The sequence below is a fragment of the Prunus mume genome, linkage group LG2, assembly GCF_029339155.1.
Source record: "Prunus mume cultivar Tortuosa linkage group LG2, ASM2933915v1, whole genome shotgun sequence".
Taxonomy (NCBI): Eukaryota; Viridiplantae; Streptophyta; class Magnoliopsida; order Rosales; family Rosaceae; genus Prunus; species Prunus mume.
In genome coordinates this window covers 35,666,230-35,683,682 of record NC_142699.1, presented here as the reverse complement: position 1 = coordinate 35,683,682, position 17,453 = coordinate 35,666,230, and the positions used below count along the sequence as shown (strand labels likewise).

Here is a 17,453-nt window from a genome sequence, read left to right as displayed (position 1 = left end):
ATGACATGAAAGGTTGTGAAAGTATGTTGAATTTGTATCATGTGGGGACCCGAGAAGCTTTTTGGGAGCTGAAGCTCATGCCTACCTTGCCTACCTAGTGCCTACCTTACATCTGCGTTTCATTTTTTTTTTTTGGAAAATTTTTGGGTAGACAACTACCTACCTTGCCCTTGGCTTAGGACCACCACCTTAGTCCCCTGTGAAGTCTGCTTCGGAATTCGGGAATGTAGCAAGCCAATTGTCATTAACCAACACTATGTCAAGCTTCCTGGCAATAATCTGCTCACTATCTTTGCGGTTGGACCAAGTATAGCGTCACCTACTAATGTCGTAGATAACGAGTGAGCCTTAGAGCTCACGAAGGTGCTTATAGCACCACGCAAACTCAGGAGTTTAATTGCGTATCAACTCATGTATGCCACTAACATATAAAATGTATATCTTTATTAAAGAGGTGTTACACAATACGGTATATAAATATAGTAAATCTAGCATTATCGAATAATCTAAGTCTAGAATTATTTAGAATGATATATATAAATAAAATAAAATATATTAGTTGGAAATGGTTAAGTAATTAGAAAATGTGATTGGATAGAATATCCCAAACTTACCCTTTGACTAGCTAATTAATAAAGTATAGCTAAATATAAACATTCTAGCCATGCACTGACAGTCCATGATTAAAGGGAGCCACTGTTACGCACTACCTCCGTAGGCGGAGATAGTTTTCTACAAATGCAAACTTGGCTTACATGTAACATGTTCAAATTTGGATCATATCCAAATTTAGAAAACATGATTACGACCTCTATTTTGTCTTGACTCAACATTCGTCATCTCCCACCTTAACATTTTCTAACGGAATTAACTGTCATTGAGAAATTTTTGGATGGTGTCTTCCCTATAAATTCCATGCCTTTTCCCCATACCAAACCAGAACAGAGCCGTGGGGGCATCCGAGTCCTTCTTCCAATAAGCGAAGCCCCGACAAAGCTCTGTAGCTCACCGGAAAAGGGAAAAAATTATAAAAAAAAAGAAAGAAAAACAAGAACACAATCCCAGTTTTGATTACTTCTTTCTTCTCCAATTAATTCTTTTTCTTTCTCGAAACACACGTGCGTTACTAGCGTTGTTGATATATTATTAATTTAGCTTAAATCATCGAAGATGGATGCCAAGAAGAAGAAGATGATCATCATCGGTGTGGTTGTTTTGCTTGTAGTGGTGATTGCCGTGGGAGTGACGGTGGGTATCATGAAATCTAAAGCCAAAAAACCCGCCGCCACCAAGCCCGCCAAGTCGAAAAAGGCCATTGAGGCGATTTGCCAGCCGACCAGCTACAAAGAAACCTGCCAGAGCAGCCTCGAGAAGGTGGCCGGTGACACCACCGACCCTAAAGAGCTGGTCAAGGCCGGGTTCCAGGTGGCAGCGGACAAGGTGAACGAGGTGATCCAGAACTCGGACACCTTGAAAGATCTGGCAAAGGATCCCATGGCTAGCCAGGCTCTGGACATCTGCAAGGAACTGTTGAACACCGCCGTTGAGGATCTCCTCGGCGCTGTCGATAAGATGGGGCCTTTCGAGATTAGCAAGGTCGATGATTATCTGGAAGATCTGAAAGTGTGGCTGAGCGCGGCCGTCAATCACCAGGCGACTTGCGTAGATGCGTTTAAGGACACCAAGGGCGAGGCCGGGGACAAAATGAAGGGCTTTTTGAAGACAGCACAAGAACTCACAAGTAATGGGCTTGCCATGGCCACCCAAATCTCCTCCCTCTTGGGATCTCTCAACTTAAACTCTCACCGTAGACTCCTCTCAGCGGAGAAGAGCAAGAGGAACTACCAGGCAGTGCCTTCATGGATGGGTGCCCGCCAGCTGCAGCTCTTGACTGCCACCCCACAGAACCTGAAGCCCAACGTCGTTGTGGCTCAGGATGGGACTGGCAAGTACAAGACCATCACGGAGGCTTTGAAGGAGGTCCCGAAGAAGAGCAATGAGACCTTTGTGATCTACATTAAGGAGGGAGTTTACAAAGAGCAAATCATCATTGATAGGCAGATGACCAATGTCTTCATGATTGGTGATGGCCCTACCAAGACAAAGATCTCCGGTAACAAAAACAAGGCAGATGGCACGGCAACTATGCACACTGCAACATTCGGTACGTAACACGCACTTAATAACTAACATGACTATTCATCAAATATTAATCAACCATGACACATCATTTGGTGAATAAAATTAGTAAACACATTTGATGCCCTGGCTAGCAGTATTCATTGATTAAATAATTGTTTTTGGTAATTGATTTAGGATGGAAGTAACTGACACAATAATTGCATATTTCCTAATTCTAACTCATTTTCTTGTTTATTGCGTCCTTGCAGCCGCAGTTGGAGACTATTTCGTTGCCAAGGACATAAGATTTGAGAACACAGCAGGGCACATCAAGCACCAGGCCGTGGCACTGCGTGTGCAATCTGACTTTTCCATCTTCTATAACTGCCATATGGACGCGTACCAAGACACCCTCTACACCCAAACCTACCGGCAATACTACCGGGACTGCACCATCACCGGGACCGTAGACTTCATCTTCGGGGATGGCGTGGCGCTGTTCCAAAACTGCAAGATGTTGGTGAGAAAGCCAGGAGATTCACAGTCTTGCATGGTGACAGCCCAAGGCAGGACCGACAAGAACGAGATCACAGCCATAGTCCTCCAAAACTGCACCATCACTGGTGAGCCAGAGTACATGGCTGTAAAGGACAAGAACAAGGCTTACTTGGGAAGGCCATGGAAGGACTTTGCAAGGGTGGTGGTGATGCAATCACAGATTGATGAGGCCATTCAGCCTGAAGGGTGGATAGAATGGGCTGGTTCCATGTTTCACAACACTTGCTTTCTTGGTGAGTACGGCAACAAGGGTCCTAGGGCTGACATGGCCCAAAGGGTCAAATGGCCAAGCCTCAAGAAGCTTACTGCCGACCAAGCTGCCACTTTCACCCCTGCCAAGCTCTTTGAGGGTGATCGGTGGATCAAGCCCAGCGGAGTTCCTTATGTTTCTGGCATGGTGTCTGCGTAGATCACAAATGAAAATCTTAAAACAATTCTATTTTGGTCTGAAGAAAAAAAAATATCACTTCATAGTTTGATTGATTTTGTATCTTGTGATCTTGTGGAATTCTATTCCCTTTCATTTTTCCTACACATGCATACCCATTGAATGGTGATAGAGATTTTTTTAATACAAAAATGCTAGTCATACCACATTTATATACCACCTCTTTAAAAAAGGTGAGCTATTGGTGGGTTTCACCTCTTAGAAAAGTGGTATACAAATGTGGTATGCATAGCATTGCTCTTTTGAATATAAGAGCGGTTCCAGCAACTCAGGCTAAGGGGGCCCAAAAAGTGATTCCAGCAACTCGGGCTGGCTAGGGTAGCTGCTGGGGCCCACAAAACTAGGCCAGCTCTCAGGCAAGAATAGCCCTAGTTCAGGCTCGAGTTTTGCTGACGTTAACCAAAAAATAAAATAAAAAATAAAAAAATCCAAAAAAAATTCAGATTTTTTTTAAAAATAAATACTTAGTCATAGTTTTCACTTCCCACACTAAAACTCTATACAAATTTCTCTCCTCATATCTCATGTGAATAGTTGTTACCATGACAATTGGTGGAAACACTACAACCTTTTGCAAGGGCAACCACTATTCACGTGAATAGAAGCTGCCCTAGCCCCCCCTTGCCATGACAAAGGGCAAACTGCTGGAAGTGCTCTAATGGTGATCGAGGTAGCGTGGAGATAAAATGGAAAGAAATTAAATAACTAGTAGTGATAACAATTAATGACAATAATATATATATATCCACCTCACAACCCCAAAGATTTAGAGTGTTGCTAAACAAACTATAAAGTTAACTGAGTACACCATATGATCTAAGTACACCATAATATTTAAATCAAAATGTAAAATTAACTAAGTACACCCTATTTAACTACCAAAAATACCTCTAATGTACACCATAATACACTCTATCACACCTTAATACCAATCCTTAACCAAATTTCTCTTTTTACATGAATTTGTACCCTCAAGTTCAGATATTTTAGAAAGAAAAGGTTGAAAACTTCAACTGGGAAAACATCTAAAGGTTTACTTTGCAAATCTAACACATTAAGCATAGCCTGTGGGGAAGAACCTCTGCAGTGATGGCTTCTCAGCAACTCTGAGCATAAAGAGGGAGCGCATTTGAGAAGCAGACATGTATTGTTGTACATATTTCAGTGTGTTATGTATTGACAGGCACCAGACTTTGTCTGGCCATGGCATATTGTACTCTTTAGCAATTGTGGCAAAGTTTTGATCTATTGTCTTGGAGGTGATAATTTCCCCCAAAAGGTCATGAATATGAAACTTTTTTACCCTTCCTTCAGGTGTTACCTTTGTCAGTGCTCGTTGCGTTGTTCTTCGTGTGCATTAAGCAATACAAAAGCTTCTCACATTTGATTAAGGTTGAATATGGTGAATAGAGTGTACTTATTAAAATTATATTTGTTTCACAATTCAATATATATTTTTCTTCATTTATATTAGGATAAATTAGTAATTCAATATAAATAATTTGGTAATAAAGTGTTGATTTTATGATTCGTTTAGTAGCACACAAAATTCGCTTTTTTAACATAATCTTTGGGGTTGCTTAACATAATAGGACAAATAGAAGCCCATGTTTCGTCCAAAAAAAAAAACAAATAGAAGCCCATGAAGTTATAAAGGTATTGTTTGGGTCTATTTTTGCCCAACCTAATAAATTAGGGAATTGGGCTAATTCGGATGGAAAAATAAGTGGCATGCATCCATTAAATCACACACCTAAAAATTCTTGGGAAATGACCTTCAATACCACCCATTTGCTAATTTTAACTAAAAATACCACTCATTCCCCATTTTTTTACAACTAACACCTTTAAATATAAAATTATTGTCCACTTATTGTACTCATATCAATTTTTCAGAAATTGGCTTCTCTCTCTCGCTCTCTTCACTCTATCTCTTCAGCCTGTCTCTCCCTGGTGTACCTCTCTCTCTTCGACGCAATGCTCGTTCTCCGTCAACAGTGGCTGTTCATCCAAGCGTAACTCCATCGTTGACATCCACGAGGTACTGTTCATAACCCTTTTCTTTGAAATTTGGGGTTTTTGTGAATTTGGTTTATGGTGTATGGATTTGTAAGAAATTGGTTTAGGGTTTTAGTGTTTAGGGGTTGCTCAGAAATTGGGTTTGGGTTTATGGGTTTCTATGAACTGGGTAATAACTCACACCCACTCTCACTTTGTAAGGAACTAGGTGGTACAGAAGTATTTTCCATAATTAGCACACTAAGTTTGTTGGGTTCAGATGTGTAATTAGTAAACATAACCAAAGAGAGAAAAGAAAAAAAAAAGTTGGAAAATAAATTGAAGGATAGATTTTGAAGGGCTAAGTCAGTTTGGTGCAATTGAAAATGTCATCATAGTTTTGCTAGCAAAATCTGGTTTTCATTCCCCCAAAAGCTAAGTTTTAAGCCTTCCTGGAAGAAGTGAAGCAGAGAAAGAATGGGAGAAATAGATTCATCTATTGAGTGTTGTTTCTGCAACTTGGGTTTTGTTGATGGTTCTAATGGCAAAGCTAGTTTGCCATTCACATCTTCTTCTGCTCATCATAGTTTTCCTCTCTCTCCATCCTTCAAGCCAGCTACAACAACACACTCAGTCACAAACCCTTCTGAAGATCCAGCAGCTTCTCAACTACCCATCAGCCTTAACCAGCTTCAGCCATAGAAGCAACATCAGAGACTTCTGCAAAATTGAACCAACTCCATCTTTGACTCTATCCTGTTATGAAGGCAACATAACCCAGCTGCACATTATTGGCAACAATGGGTTTCCTCCACTGCCTCGTGATTTCTCAGCAGACTATTTCTTTGCCACTCTTGTTGGCTTACCAAGCTTGAAAGTGCTTTCACTGGTTTCTCTTGGTTTATGGGGGCCAATGCCTGCAAGTATTGGGCATTTGTCTTCACTGGAGATTCTCAATGTAAGCACAAATTACTTAAGTGGTACAGTTCCTCTCCAACTTTCATATCTGAGGAACCTTCAGACTCTCATACTTGACCATAACAAGTTCACTGGTCAAGTTCCAGGTTGGCTGAGTTCACTTCCAGTCTTGGCTGTTCTCAGTCTGAAAAACAATATGCTTAATGGCTCTTTGCCATATTCTTTGGCATCTTTACAAACTCTCAGAGTTCTCTGCCTATCAAGTAACTTCTTGTCAAGGGAAGTGCCTGATCTCAGAAACTTGACAAACTTGCAAGTTCTTGATTTGGAAGACAACTATTTTGGGCCTCATTTTCCAAGTATGCCTTCCAAGTTGGTCACACTTGTGCTAAGAAAGAACAAGTTTCGCTTGGGAATCCAGACTGCATTAGGCTCATGCTATCAGCTCCAGAAACTGGACATTTCATTGAATGGATTTGTAGGGCCATTTTTGTCATCATGGTTGTCATTGCCTTCCATTAAATATCTTGACATTGCTGGAAATAAACTCACTGGACTTCCCTATAAGAACATGACTTGCAATTCTGAGCTTGCTTTTGTCAATTTATCCTCAAATCTTTTGTCAGGGGATTTGCCCACTTGTCTGAAAAGGGATTCTAACAGCAGGGTTGTTCTGTATTCTGGGAATTGTTTAGTAAATGAAGATCAGAAGCAGCACCCTTCTTACTTGTGCCACAATGAAGCTCTGGCTGTGCGAATACCACCTCCGAGTGAGGAAAAGCATAGGAGAACTTATGGTAAACACGTTGTTGCATCAAGTGCAGTGGGAGGTATTGTGGGTGCAATTGCAGTTGTTGGTTTAGCTTTCACGGCTGCTAAGAAGTTTTATAGTGAGCACACTACTAAAACTTCCCAAACAAGGTAATTTCAGATACAGTCTCAGCAGTGAACACAGCTAAGCTACTCTCTGATGCAAGTAAGTTTAAAGTTTCTAACTTTTTTTATTTTATTTTATTTTATTTATTTTATAAATATTTTTATAGTTGTTCCTTTTGGTACCAACTTTTTGTTGCTTCTGTTTAATGTACGAGGATCAATGCTGATTTTGCGAAGAAAATAAATGAAAAAGGGAACTTGCTGTATAGATTAGCAACCATTTCCATGTGATCTTTTTATTTTATTTGAGTAGCATGAAGGTTATGATTTCCATAGAAGTCCAAGAACTAGACTGATGTATGTTTCCAGAAAATTCCATGAAGAACTACTAATTATAGAAAATAGTTTCCAAAAACTATATTGCTACCCCAAAAAGACATATTAGCTTATTTTGGAGTCTTTAGGTTCGAACTAAGATGGAGAGAATTATATTTTATTGTACCACCAATTCCTTATAGTTTTCCTTGGATATTCTGAAATTCAGAAATATGGAGAATATGGTAAATCTTGTTCAGGTCCATGCTTTTCAGTTTCAAATGAAGCATTTTTCACATGCTAATTTAGCGTGTTACAATTCGTGAATCTTTCATTTTTGCTATAATGATAAACTCGACAATTCTGGCTTATACATCCAGGAAAGAAATTTTTCTTGCTCAAATTGACTGCTCAAAATTTTATTCTTACTAAAACCCCAGGCACTACTTCATTCAAATTGGCAGTAGGTAAATAAATTAGCATCACTATTCCTTTTATAATAAGTCATAACACTAGAATCCTTTCTTTGCAGAATATATATCAGACACAATGAAGCTGGGAGCTAGCCTTCCTGCTTATAGAACTTTTGCTTTGGAGGAGCTTCAGGAAGCCACCCATAACTTTGATGATTCAACATTACTAGGTGAAGGTTCACATGGACAGGTATTCATTCTTTATAGGTGCAAAACAATTCTAACTAATTCAGTACATCGTGATAGTAATACGATGTTCTCTCTTAATTTGCACCTGCTTTCACATTTTATGTTTCTTGCTTATATAATTCCATCCATTTGGATATGCAAAAGATCCTTTGTGGATTGAAGAACCTCAGATAAGAGACAATATATATTATGTAGATGTTGAATTTAAATACAATTTAGGACAAGATACTTTTCAACAAGCTTTATCTAACTACTCGGGAATAAATAATATACAGGTCGGACTAAATTACGATGGCTCACCGATGCATGGTGGGTTCTCCTGTGTGTATAGGTTCTTGATTTTCATCTAGTCTCCAGTTCTTGGTACACAATTGAAGAACTACATAGTTGAAGCAACTTAAATATGCACACTGACGCTATAGATTTGTGTGTATGAATGTGTATATAGATTTAGTTATCTCGATTTAATTTAGAGTTCATACTCCTCAAAAGCATGATGTAAATAGATTTAGGAATTACTTTGTAGAACTTCTGATATGCTTAAAACGTGAGACTTCTCCACCTTAAACAAGCTTCTGTTGAGTAAAGATTCCCTTTAAAACTCCAAGGTGGCCTCACATTTAATGAAAAAAGAGTAGAAATTGAAAGAGAACAAAAGACTAATTTTCAAAAGAGGTTGCAGGAGCACATCTAGTCCTTTCAAGCAGCCTTTTTCAAGGCATGCTACCAATTTAGGCGCGTCGGACACACTAACCTTATTATATCCATGTCATAACAAATAAGGTTACTTATGTATTTCCTGGTGTCCTTGAAACATATATTAAGATATGCTACTCCTGTTAAGTTATAATATATCAGCCTTTCAAATCGACCAAATTATTTAAAAAAAATCCTTTGAGTTTTGTTTAATTTGAATCAAACTTTCAACGATTGGATCGGATCCAAATCTGAAATGGTAATGGGAATTTTTCAAGGGGTTGTGAAACTCTGCTCGTTCTGAGAAGATACTCATTGATGTTATACCATCAGATAGATCTTATGCATATTGCAATGGTTCGCGGAAAGTCTACTATAAATGTTAAAGTGGTCCAATACTTATCATTTGAATTTGTACAAGAATTTGGAATATGTTTGTTCTAGTAAATTGTCCTATGCACTATTGACTAATATACTTTGTTCAAGAAATCTTGAGAGTTTTCAGCAAGCAATTTTCTCACTCTTACTGCTTCAAAATAAAATAACAATGCCAGATATATAGAGGGAAGCTCCCTGATGGAACCTTTGTTGCTATAAGAGGCTTGAAAATGAGAAAGAGGCAGAGTCCACAGGTCTACACACACCTTCTTGAGCAGATTTCAAAACTGAGACATAGCCATTTGGTTAGTGCTCTTGGACATTGCTTGGAGTGCCATCCAGATGATTCAGGCGTCAGTAGAGTATTTCTTATACATGCCATACAGGTTGCAATGGAGAGTAAAACCCCACTCACTACTTTCTTCTTCTTCTTCTTTTTCTGTGATTGATTTCCTCCCTCACTGTCTTAGCATTTTCAGCAATTAAATATTCATTGCTAACACTTGGTTTGGCAGAAGGACCTCCAGGACGGAAGCTTACCTGGCCGCAGAGAATAATAGCTGCAATTGGAGTTGCAAAGGGTATTCAGTTTCTGCATACAGGGTTTGTTCCTGGTGTTAAATCAAATAATTTGAGCATAAAAAATGTCTTATTGGATCACGATCTTCATGTAAAAATAAGCAGCTATAACCTACCTCTTTTGGCTGAAAGCAGGGGAACGGTAAGACATAAAAAATATGTATCTGTTTGGGTGAATGCATCACCCTTGAGATTGTCCTGACTTAACTTTTGCTTTTTAATCCTTCAGATGGGCACCACAGTTTCTTCTCCGGCACCAAAAGGAAGCGTTCAAGCGAGGTACTAACATGCTTACTTTCCCAAAATCATACACTACTTTTCTAAACTGAATTCCCTTTTCATATTTATACACAAATGAACAAGACAAATAATTTCTCTGCCAAAAAATAAAAAACAATTGTAAAAGAGAAGGTAGAATCTGTAGGTGACCTGAAAATCATCAATGTGGAGACATAGAAGTTCCTTTCTTGGGAGGTTTGGCTTATGGAGAGGAAGCTACTCTAGTTAGTTATACTTGTTTCCTTTGTAATTTGCTTTGAGGCCAGAAAATTTTTAAAAAAGATAAAAATGTAATCTGTTTTGGATATTTACACCATGAGATTGGGGGAAGGGAAAGAGGTCAAATAAGGATTCCTTTACACCATGAGTTTGCATTCTTGAACATTGTAATGGAGCCAATCTGCTTGTATGCATATCTGATGCTTTCTGCTAAGGTTCCCATTTATGTCAAGCCTCTTTTTTGCTTTTTTTCTTTTGGCTTGTCATATCTGTGTGCCAGATAGCTGCATTTGGCACTATGAACTGACTTGGTGGCAGTTACAAATTAACATAGGTCTTAATTCTGGAACTGCCATTCATAAACTCTATCTCTGTACTCAACCCAGTTGTTTTTGCAGGTCGGTCTCAACCAAGTGTTGATTGCAATATTCTAAAGAAGATGACCATACATTGTTATTTTATGTAGGTGTGCGTATGAGATGGCTTAGCTTTTATTGGTTTGGTTGTTCCAAGTTTTATGTACACAATCTCACAGCAACTGCCGAGTTGTTTTTCATTTCATGTATTTCTCCGTGGTTTTTTTCCCCCAATAAGCTTGAATGGATTTTCTTTTTTGTTGTATTTGGCCCTTCTCTTTTCAAGCATGCCAAAAGAGACAGAACGAAGCTAGAGAGAAAGACATAGAGAGAAAGAGCTGCTCTACAGAAAGAGAGCAAAGAAAGAGAGAGAGAGTTGCACTAGAGAGAGAGAGAGAGAGAGAGCCAAGAGAGACAGAGAGCTGCGATAGACAGATACCAAAGAGAAAGAGAGATGTGCCAGAGAGAGAGCTGAGTGAGCTAAGAGAGAACAAAATTTCTGAACATGTCAAAAATCAGCAATAAGTGGACAATAATTATATTTTTATAAGTGATATTGTAATACTATTGCTATTGTATTGTGGTTATATTGATCTAATATTGCCTCTATAGTGTACATATATTGGCCTAATATTGCTGTTATATCGTATGTCAATGACCATTTGGTCTAATAACAGAGTCTCCACTTCATTGAAAGTAATCCTGAATTCAAATCTCGTGGACACAACAATTGTTATTCATCCTTATATTAGCATGAATTGATGTTGACCTTTGAAATGATAGTTGGAGTTGCACAAAATCTGAAGAATATAACCATGAAATGGTTGAATGTTTCAACAACGGCTTCAAAATATTCGAGATTATGCTTCGATCATCTCACCAGACTACAATTGGAGTGAAATTGATGTAGCTAGTGTATGGGAGGTGCTAAATATGGGTGCTAAGGGAATGACTCATCATAGCCTCGTGCATGCAGCGAGGAGAAAGGACAAAGACATGGATCTTTTGATGGACCTGTAGTAAGGGTGAGTGATGCTTCAGTTCATCTCACCTGAGTACAAGGATCTTTTGTTGCCTTCGTTTTCCCTTCGCGGGATAGTATTGTTAAAGTTCGGTGGTGATTCCTTTTGCATGTGTAAAATATAGTCTGTAATGGATGTGTGTGTATTGTATGTAGATTCACTTAATATTGCTGTTCTATTGTATTTATATTGCCTTAATATTGCCTTCGTATTGCATAGATAGTGTATTCATATTGCCACCCTATTGGATGTATATTGTAATACTATTGCTATCATATTGTCCTTATATTGCTCTAATATTGCCTCTGTAGTGCACGTATATTGGCCTAATATTGCTATTATATCGTACGTCAATGGCATTTGGTCTAATAACAGTCTCCATTTCGTTGAAAGTAATCCTGAATTCAAATATCACGGACACAACAATTGTTATCCATCCTTATATTACCATGAATTGATGGTGACCTTTCAAATACATCGATTCATATTCAAAAGGAAAGTAATTCTCTCCCTCAATGAATCGTCGTTCAAAAGAAGGCAGCTATCAAATATTGGGTACAAAAATGCAAGATCCCCGGTACATTAATTGGGCACAAACCACATATTACAAAACCAGTATGATTTTTGGCATGCTTGAAAAGAGAAGGGCCAAAGTTCGATAAAATATTTTGGGATGGTTGAAGATTCTTGGACACCTTTTTTCTTTTCAAGTAGTTTTGTAGAAACAAGTTCTACACTTGGGCTTTTATCGGTTATATTTTAAGGCAAGTTCTACACCGAGCTTGTATCGATTATATTTTGTTATGAAAAAAATAAAATTACTCTCTGCAATTGTAAGATGGTGCAAGATCGGTGTCCTTGTCATAAATTTGACAACATTAAATTGGAAAATATGACCTTTTTCCAATTTAAGTGATCAATTGCAACTAATTTTGATATTGTAATACACAACAGGGTTACCTACTTGTGAAAGAGTGGAAATATCCCTATATATCTGAATTTCACCCTCACGCTATAGATTTTTTTTTTATATGGTTTATTGGCAACAATTCATATAAGATTTTCCATTGTGGAAGACAAGTTTTCTGATTGTATAGGGAAGCATTGCACAAGTTCTCTTTCATTGTTTTTTTGTGTAGATAAAGCCTGGCTTGTACTTGATGAAGTGTGAGAAATGATGCAAAAATTTGCACAAAACAACCGATGAATGTAATTCAAACCAGCACCTTTGTTGTATACTACCAAACATCAAATGCAAATTAACATCTATCTCATGGTTTGGCTACAAATGCCACCAAGCACATGCTCAACTTATAAGTTTGTAACCCTAATTTCATCGATTGAATCTTCACCTACATTCATAACACTTTTTATCATACATAACCAGCACTGTTTTACAAACAAGCCTAAAACCTTCATCCTGAAGCCTGATAACTAGCAGCAGATGCAAGATCCATAGGATCAAGGAACACAACTACAGCTACAAGCATACAACAAAGCCCGGTAACTCAACTACAGCTACAAGCATACAACAAAGCCCTCAGGTGGGAAGTTCCAGCAGTCCACAACATGACAGACAACATACTCGTTTACAAAGACAATAACCAAGACAAGATGATAACCCAGGGCATCGGATAGCATCATACAACCCTAAACCCCCTCTATAAAAAACATACATCAAAACCTAAGTTTTCTCTTACTCATCAAGATCCTAGAACCCTGACACAACTGGCAACCTGAAACATAACTTCTAATCAATCATTACTACTAAAAGGCCTTGATGTTTCTAATCTAATGTTCTAAAACTGATCTCCCGAGGTATTTAGGAATTATTTGGATTCGACACCCACACCAAATTTCCATACTTGCTAGCAACATAATGCATTCATCCCTCTAATACTTTTTCCCCATTGTTAATTGTGAATCAACAGCTGAGAAGTAACAAGAAGATAAACAATTATACATATGTTCATTTGCTAACAATGAAACAAGTAAATAACATACTCCAATGCAGTAGCACCTATTTAGATGATAGAAGAAACTCCAATGCAGTACATATGTGAAAAACACAGCTCTTCTGCAAGGCAGTAAGAAACAAATCTGTTTTTTTTTCCTAGCAGTGATGAAAAGTAAATACAGTTAAGACAAAGAAACAAAAATGGTAAAAGTGCAATAAATCAACCCAATGAGACAAACCAGATACAACTCTTTCTCACCAAATTCCACAATGATTTTCAGTTATTGAAATAGAGAGAGAACTGACAACACATTTTAAAGAAAAGCAATTTATCAATGTCATTGCGAAACATTGTAACATTAGACTCAGCAAATTGTTTTGATAGGAAACATTAGATCTGAATCATAATTCCAAAATCATTAAATTCTACACTTTCAAGAGAAACCCTACTCAATTATCTCAAATTCCAAAACCAAAAACTGCCCGTATCCTCTGGAAAATAAGATCCCGCCATCATCTCTGTGCATTCTCCACCAGTCACATTCCCAAATCTGCATTACCAAAGGCACCAAAACAAAGCAATCAGCATTTCATAGAAGAAAAGAAAACAATATAACTCACATACTCCCAATCAATCAAACTAAAAATGAAAATAACCCATTAATTAAAAGTTCAAATCAAAACCAACCTGTCTTCCTCAGGAATATCTGAATGTGTTAGCTTCAAAGTGAGCCCGGGTTTAGGCTCTTCAAGTATAAGCCTCACCTGGAAAAATTCAAACAAAACACACTCAACCCACAAATCACAAAACCATTTAAAACCAACCAAGAATTCATTCCCACCAAAAAGAAAAACACTTGACATACCGTTGAATCAATGCCATCTGGCCAACTCCCAAATCTCCATTTCTGCACAATCAAACTCCCATTCTGCAACTCCAAATTGGTACCCGTCACCGACCCATCGAAAATGCTAATCTGCCCATTATCTTGGCATTGCTCTAACTAAAAACCTTCCATCTATTCTCATCCATCAAAATCTCAAACAAATCTTTCACTCTGCAACTAAACTTCTCAGTCATACTAATCGTCTTGAACCCTTCACAGCGCTGAGGGATCACTATATCCTTTCTCAAAGGTCTACCAGTGTCATCTTTCCGCTCAGGTTCTTCACTACACTGTCCATACTCATTTCCACCTGCACCAAACAACTTTGGTACGCTTAGAATGATAAAAAAGGTAACCTCTGGGGTCTAGTTCAACACTTTCAAGAGAACCAAATAAAAGCCCTACATGGAAGCAGAAGAAATAAAATATCCTAGATGTTGTTATATACAAGAATTAAAAGGCAACCATCTTTTGGTATCCGGCTTAAAAGCAACCAAATTTTATATTAAGAAGCATTTACTTGAAAACTATCACAGCTCCTACTTCAAAACTCTAAAAAAAATAAAAATATATTTTCTATGGCCTCACAACCTGCATCACATTACCTGCCAAAAGGACTGCAGTAAACAATAAGATCATGTTATCATCTAAAGCGAATCATAAGAGGTCTGAAGTTTCACACAAATATATCATAGACTCATAGGGCACCATTCAGTACCATTTAGAGCTGACAAAAACACATTTTAGGAAGATCCATCAAATATACTATAGATGATAAAATTGTGGTGTTAAATACAAGAAAATTATTCAAAACCAATAAAAAACAATAAAAAAGCATTAATAAACAAAGCTAACAATGAGCATTGCAGAAGAAAAACTACATTATAAAGTTCATTTAATCCATAGGATTGGGAATTTAAAAAGTATTTTTGTTCAACCTCGCGACTCCATAAAACACAGATAGGTTTATAAGAGAATTTCTCAAACTCTTGAGCTTTCAAACAAATAAAATTAAAAAAACTACAGTACTTTGAAGAAGAAAAAGACAGAAAAGGGAAGGAAAACAGAAATTTCATTTGACAGTTTTAAGATTCTGCTCTTTGTAGTAACCATCAGCTCCTTTTAAACTTGAGAAGAATCACCAGACCAGTACAAAAACACTGATGCACCTATTTGGGATATGCACATTTAATAAAAAATTATGAAAACTAATTTCAAAAGAGAGGTTTAAAACCCAAAATCCCTTTAAAATGAATACAAGTTAAGACTTCAAAGTCTAAAGGCGAACTGGTCTCGGCAGTTAATTTCTAAATGCAAGAATGATATCAACTTGCTGCAAAAACATTAGATAATTCAAAATGCTTAAATTCAAGAAGTTTGACAAGAAAGTATTCATCTTAAGGAGCTGTACAAAATAAAGAAGCAATAATATTGAAAAAGATCCTAACAATTGTAAAAGAATTGCTCAAAAGAACGCACACTCCCTTGATCAATTGAAAAGTCACTTATTCAGTTCTTGAAAATCAATCTAAATACCCAGCAAGCCAAAGTTTCTATCATCTAAAACCAAAATTCAATGTGTTTTCACACAACAAATTATACCCCAGGCATTTCCTCGCAATGGAATCACCCCTGCATTGACTATAGATGGCATCTAAAACTTGAAAACCCTAATAGCCTTCAGTAACCTAGTAAATCAAAATGAATAGGATTCAAGCAATGATGTTCTATTTCCTATTAGCCTATACAATTAAATCTTCTACACTCATTCAATTAAACTTACTAAAGTACAAATAGTATTTGACTACCAAAAAAGGAATAGTATAAGAGTGACTTTGTGATCAGTTATGGTGTGAGCGTGAGAATAACTCAAATTATCAAGTAAAAGAGTGATTTTGTTATACCTCAGGGGCACCTAATGCCCCAAGTAAGGAGCGCCACCAGATTGCCCAACACCATGCTGCCCTCTTCCTGAACAACCTTGCCCTATCTGCGGGTTCGGGTAGCCACCTTGCATTGCACCTTGATTTCCATAGCTTCCCATCATTCCAGGGCTTATACTTGCCTGATTCGCATACCCACCCTGTATGGCATGTCCTGTACAGAACACTTGAGTTCACATTCGGAGCCGTTCCAAAAGGTTTGTCAGCCCCAAAAGGTTTGTCACATTCGGAACCCACTCCTTCTCCTCGTTGTTCCCGATTCCCAATTGTCCATCTTCACCCGAGCCCCTGTGTGTAGTAAGACAAATACAATAAAACGTGTTTTACTCTGTGTGTGTCTCTCTATGCTTCACCAACCAACCATAATAGCACAATACCACAATAGCATAGTGAAAAATATGAGAGAGAGCAGATAGATACCAAGTGACAATGGCAGCATCGGATGCCATTTGAACTCTAAACAGTGCTTGAATTGAAGAAGGGAGACGTTTATAAACTAATAAAACTATAAACTAGAAACAAACCATAAAGCTAGCGAGAGAGAGAGAGAGAGAGAAGCACTGTGATGTGTTTATCAATATATCACGGGAAATAGCTTAAAATGCCACCCATTTCATAATTTTAACTAAAAATATCAATCTCAAAACCATATACGATGACCCAAAATAAAAATCCATCACCCAATCCTTACCTAAAATCACAATCACAATAAAGAAAAATAAATTAGGAAAATCTGAAGCCCATATCAGATATCTCATCAATTCCAAACCCTAGACTCTAGAGAAACCCCTAAACCAATTTCATACAAACCCATAAACCCTAAACCAATTTCAGAGCAACCTCTAAACCCTAAAACCATAAACCAATTTGGAAGAAACCCCTAAACCAATTTCATACAAATCCATACACCATAAACCAAATTCACAAAAACCCCAAATTTCAAAGAAAAGGTTTGTGAACAGTACCTCGTGGATGTCAACGATGGAGTTAAACTTGGATGAACAGCCACCGTTGAGGGAGAAAGACGATTGCGTCGAAGAGAGAGAGATTCACGAGGGAGAGAGCAGGCCGAAGAGAGAGAGCGAACAGAGTTAGAGAGAGAAGCCAATTTCTGAAAAACTGATATGGGTACAATAAGTGGGCAATAATTTTATATTTAAAGGTGTTAGTTGTAAAAAAATTGGGAAGGGATGGTATTTTTAGTTAAAATTAGCAAAAGAGTGGCATAGAAGGCTATTTCC

At 37.7% G+C, this 17,453-nt stretch overlaps 2 protein-coding genes and 1 pseudogene across 3 annotated transcripts; 2 read left to right on the top strand and 1 right to left on the bottom strand.

Moving 5' to 3' along the window:
* The first annotated feature begins 934 nt into the window (after positions 1-934).
* LOC103323059 (putative pectinesterase/pectinesterase inhibitor 28) lies at positions 935-3,259 on the top strand. The gene is made up of 2 exons (XM_008225019.3): positions 935-2,164; positions 2,391-3,259. Exons 1-2 carry the CDS (start codon positions 1,171-1,173, stop codon positions 3,086-3,088), a joined length of 1,692 nt encoding a protein of 563 aa, XP_008223241.1. The 5' UTR covers positions 935-1,170; the 3' UTR covers positions 3,089-3,259.
* Positions 3,260-5,174: 1,915 nt separating this feature from the next.
* On the top strand, positions 5,175-10,668 carry LOC148920161 (putative inactive leucine-rich repeat receptor-like protein kinase At3g03770). Its single transcript, XM_089047014.1, is given in 7 exon segments — positions 5,175-6,963; positions 6,966-7,019; positions 7,767-7,897; positions 9,147-9,356; positions 9,486-9,691; positions 9,779-9,828; positions 10,446-10,668. Coding segments are annotated over 5 exon segments (1,743 nt in total). The 5' UTR covers positions 5,175-5,657; the 3' UTR covers positions 9,528-9,691; positions 9,779-9,828; positions 10,446-10,668.
* Positions 10,669-13,694: 3,026 nt separating this feature from the next.
* LOC148920160 (uncharacterized) lies at positions 13,695-17,360 on the bottom strand (annotated as a pseudogene). Its single transcript, XR_016124405.1, has 5 exons — positions 17,178-17,360; positions 16,174-16,366; positions 14,249-14,592; positions 14,071-14,147; positions 13,695-13,933 (listed from the first exon to the last, which is right to left on the bottom strand). The product of XR_016124405.1 is annotated as an uncharacterized LOC148920160 (transcript).
* Positions 17,361-17,453: the final 93 nt, after the last annotated feature.

Coding starts and splice junctions, on each gene's coding strand:
- LOC103323059 (XM_008225019.3), top strand. CDS start 1,171: ATGGATGCCAAGAAGAAGAAGATGATCATCATCGGTGTGGTTGTTTTG. Junction 2,165..2,390: donor TATGCACACTGCAACATTCG/GTACGTAACACG, acceptor GCGTCCTTGCAG/CCGCAGTTGGAGACTATTTC.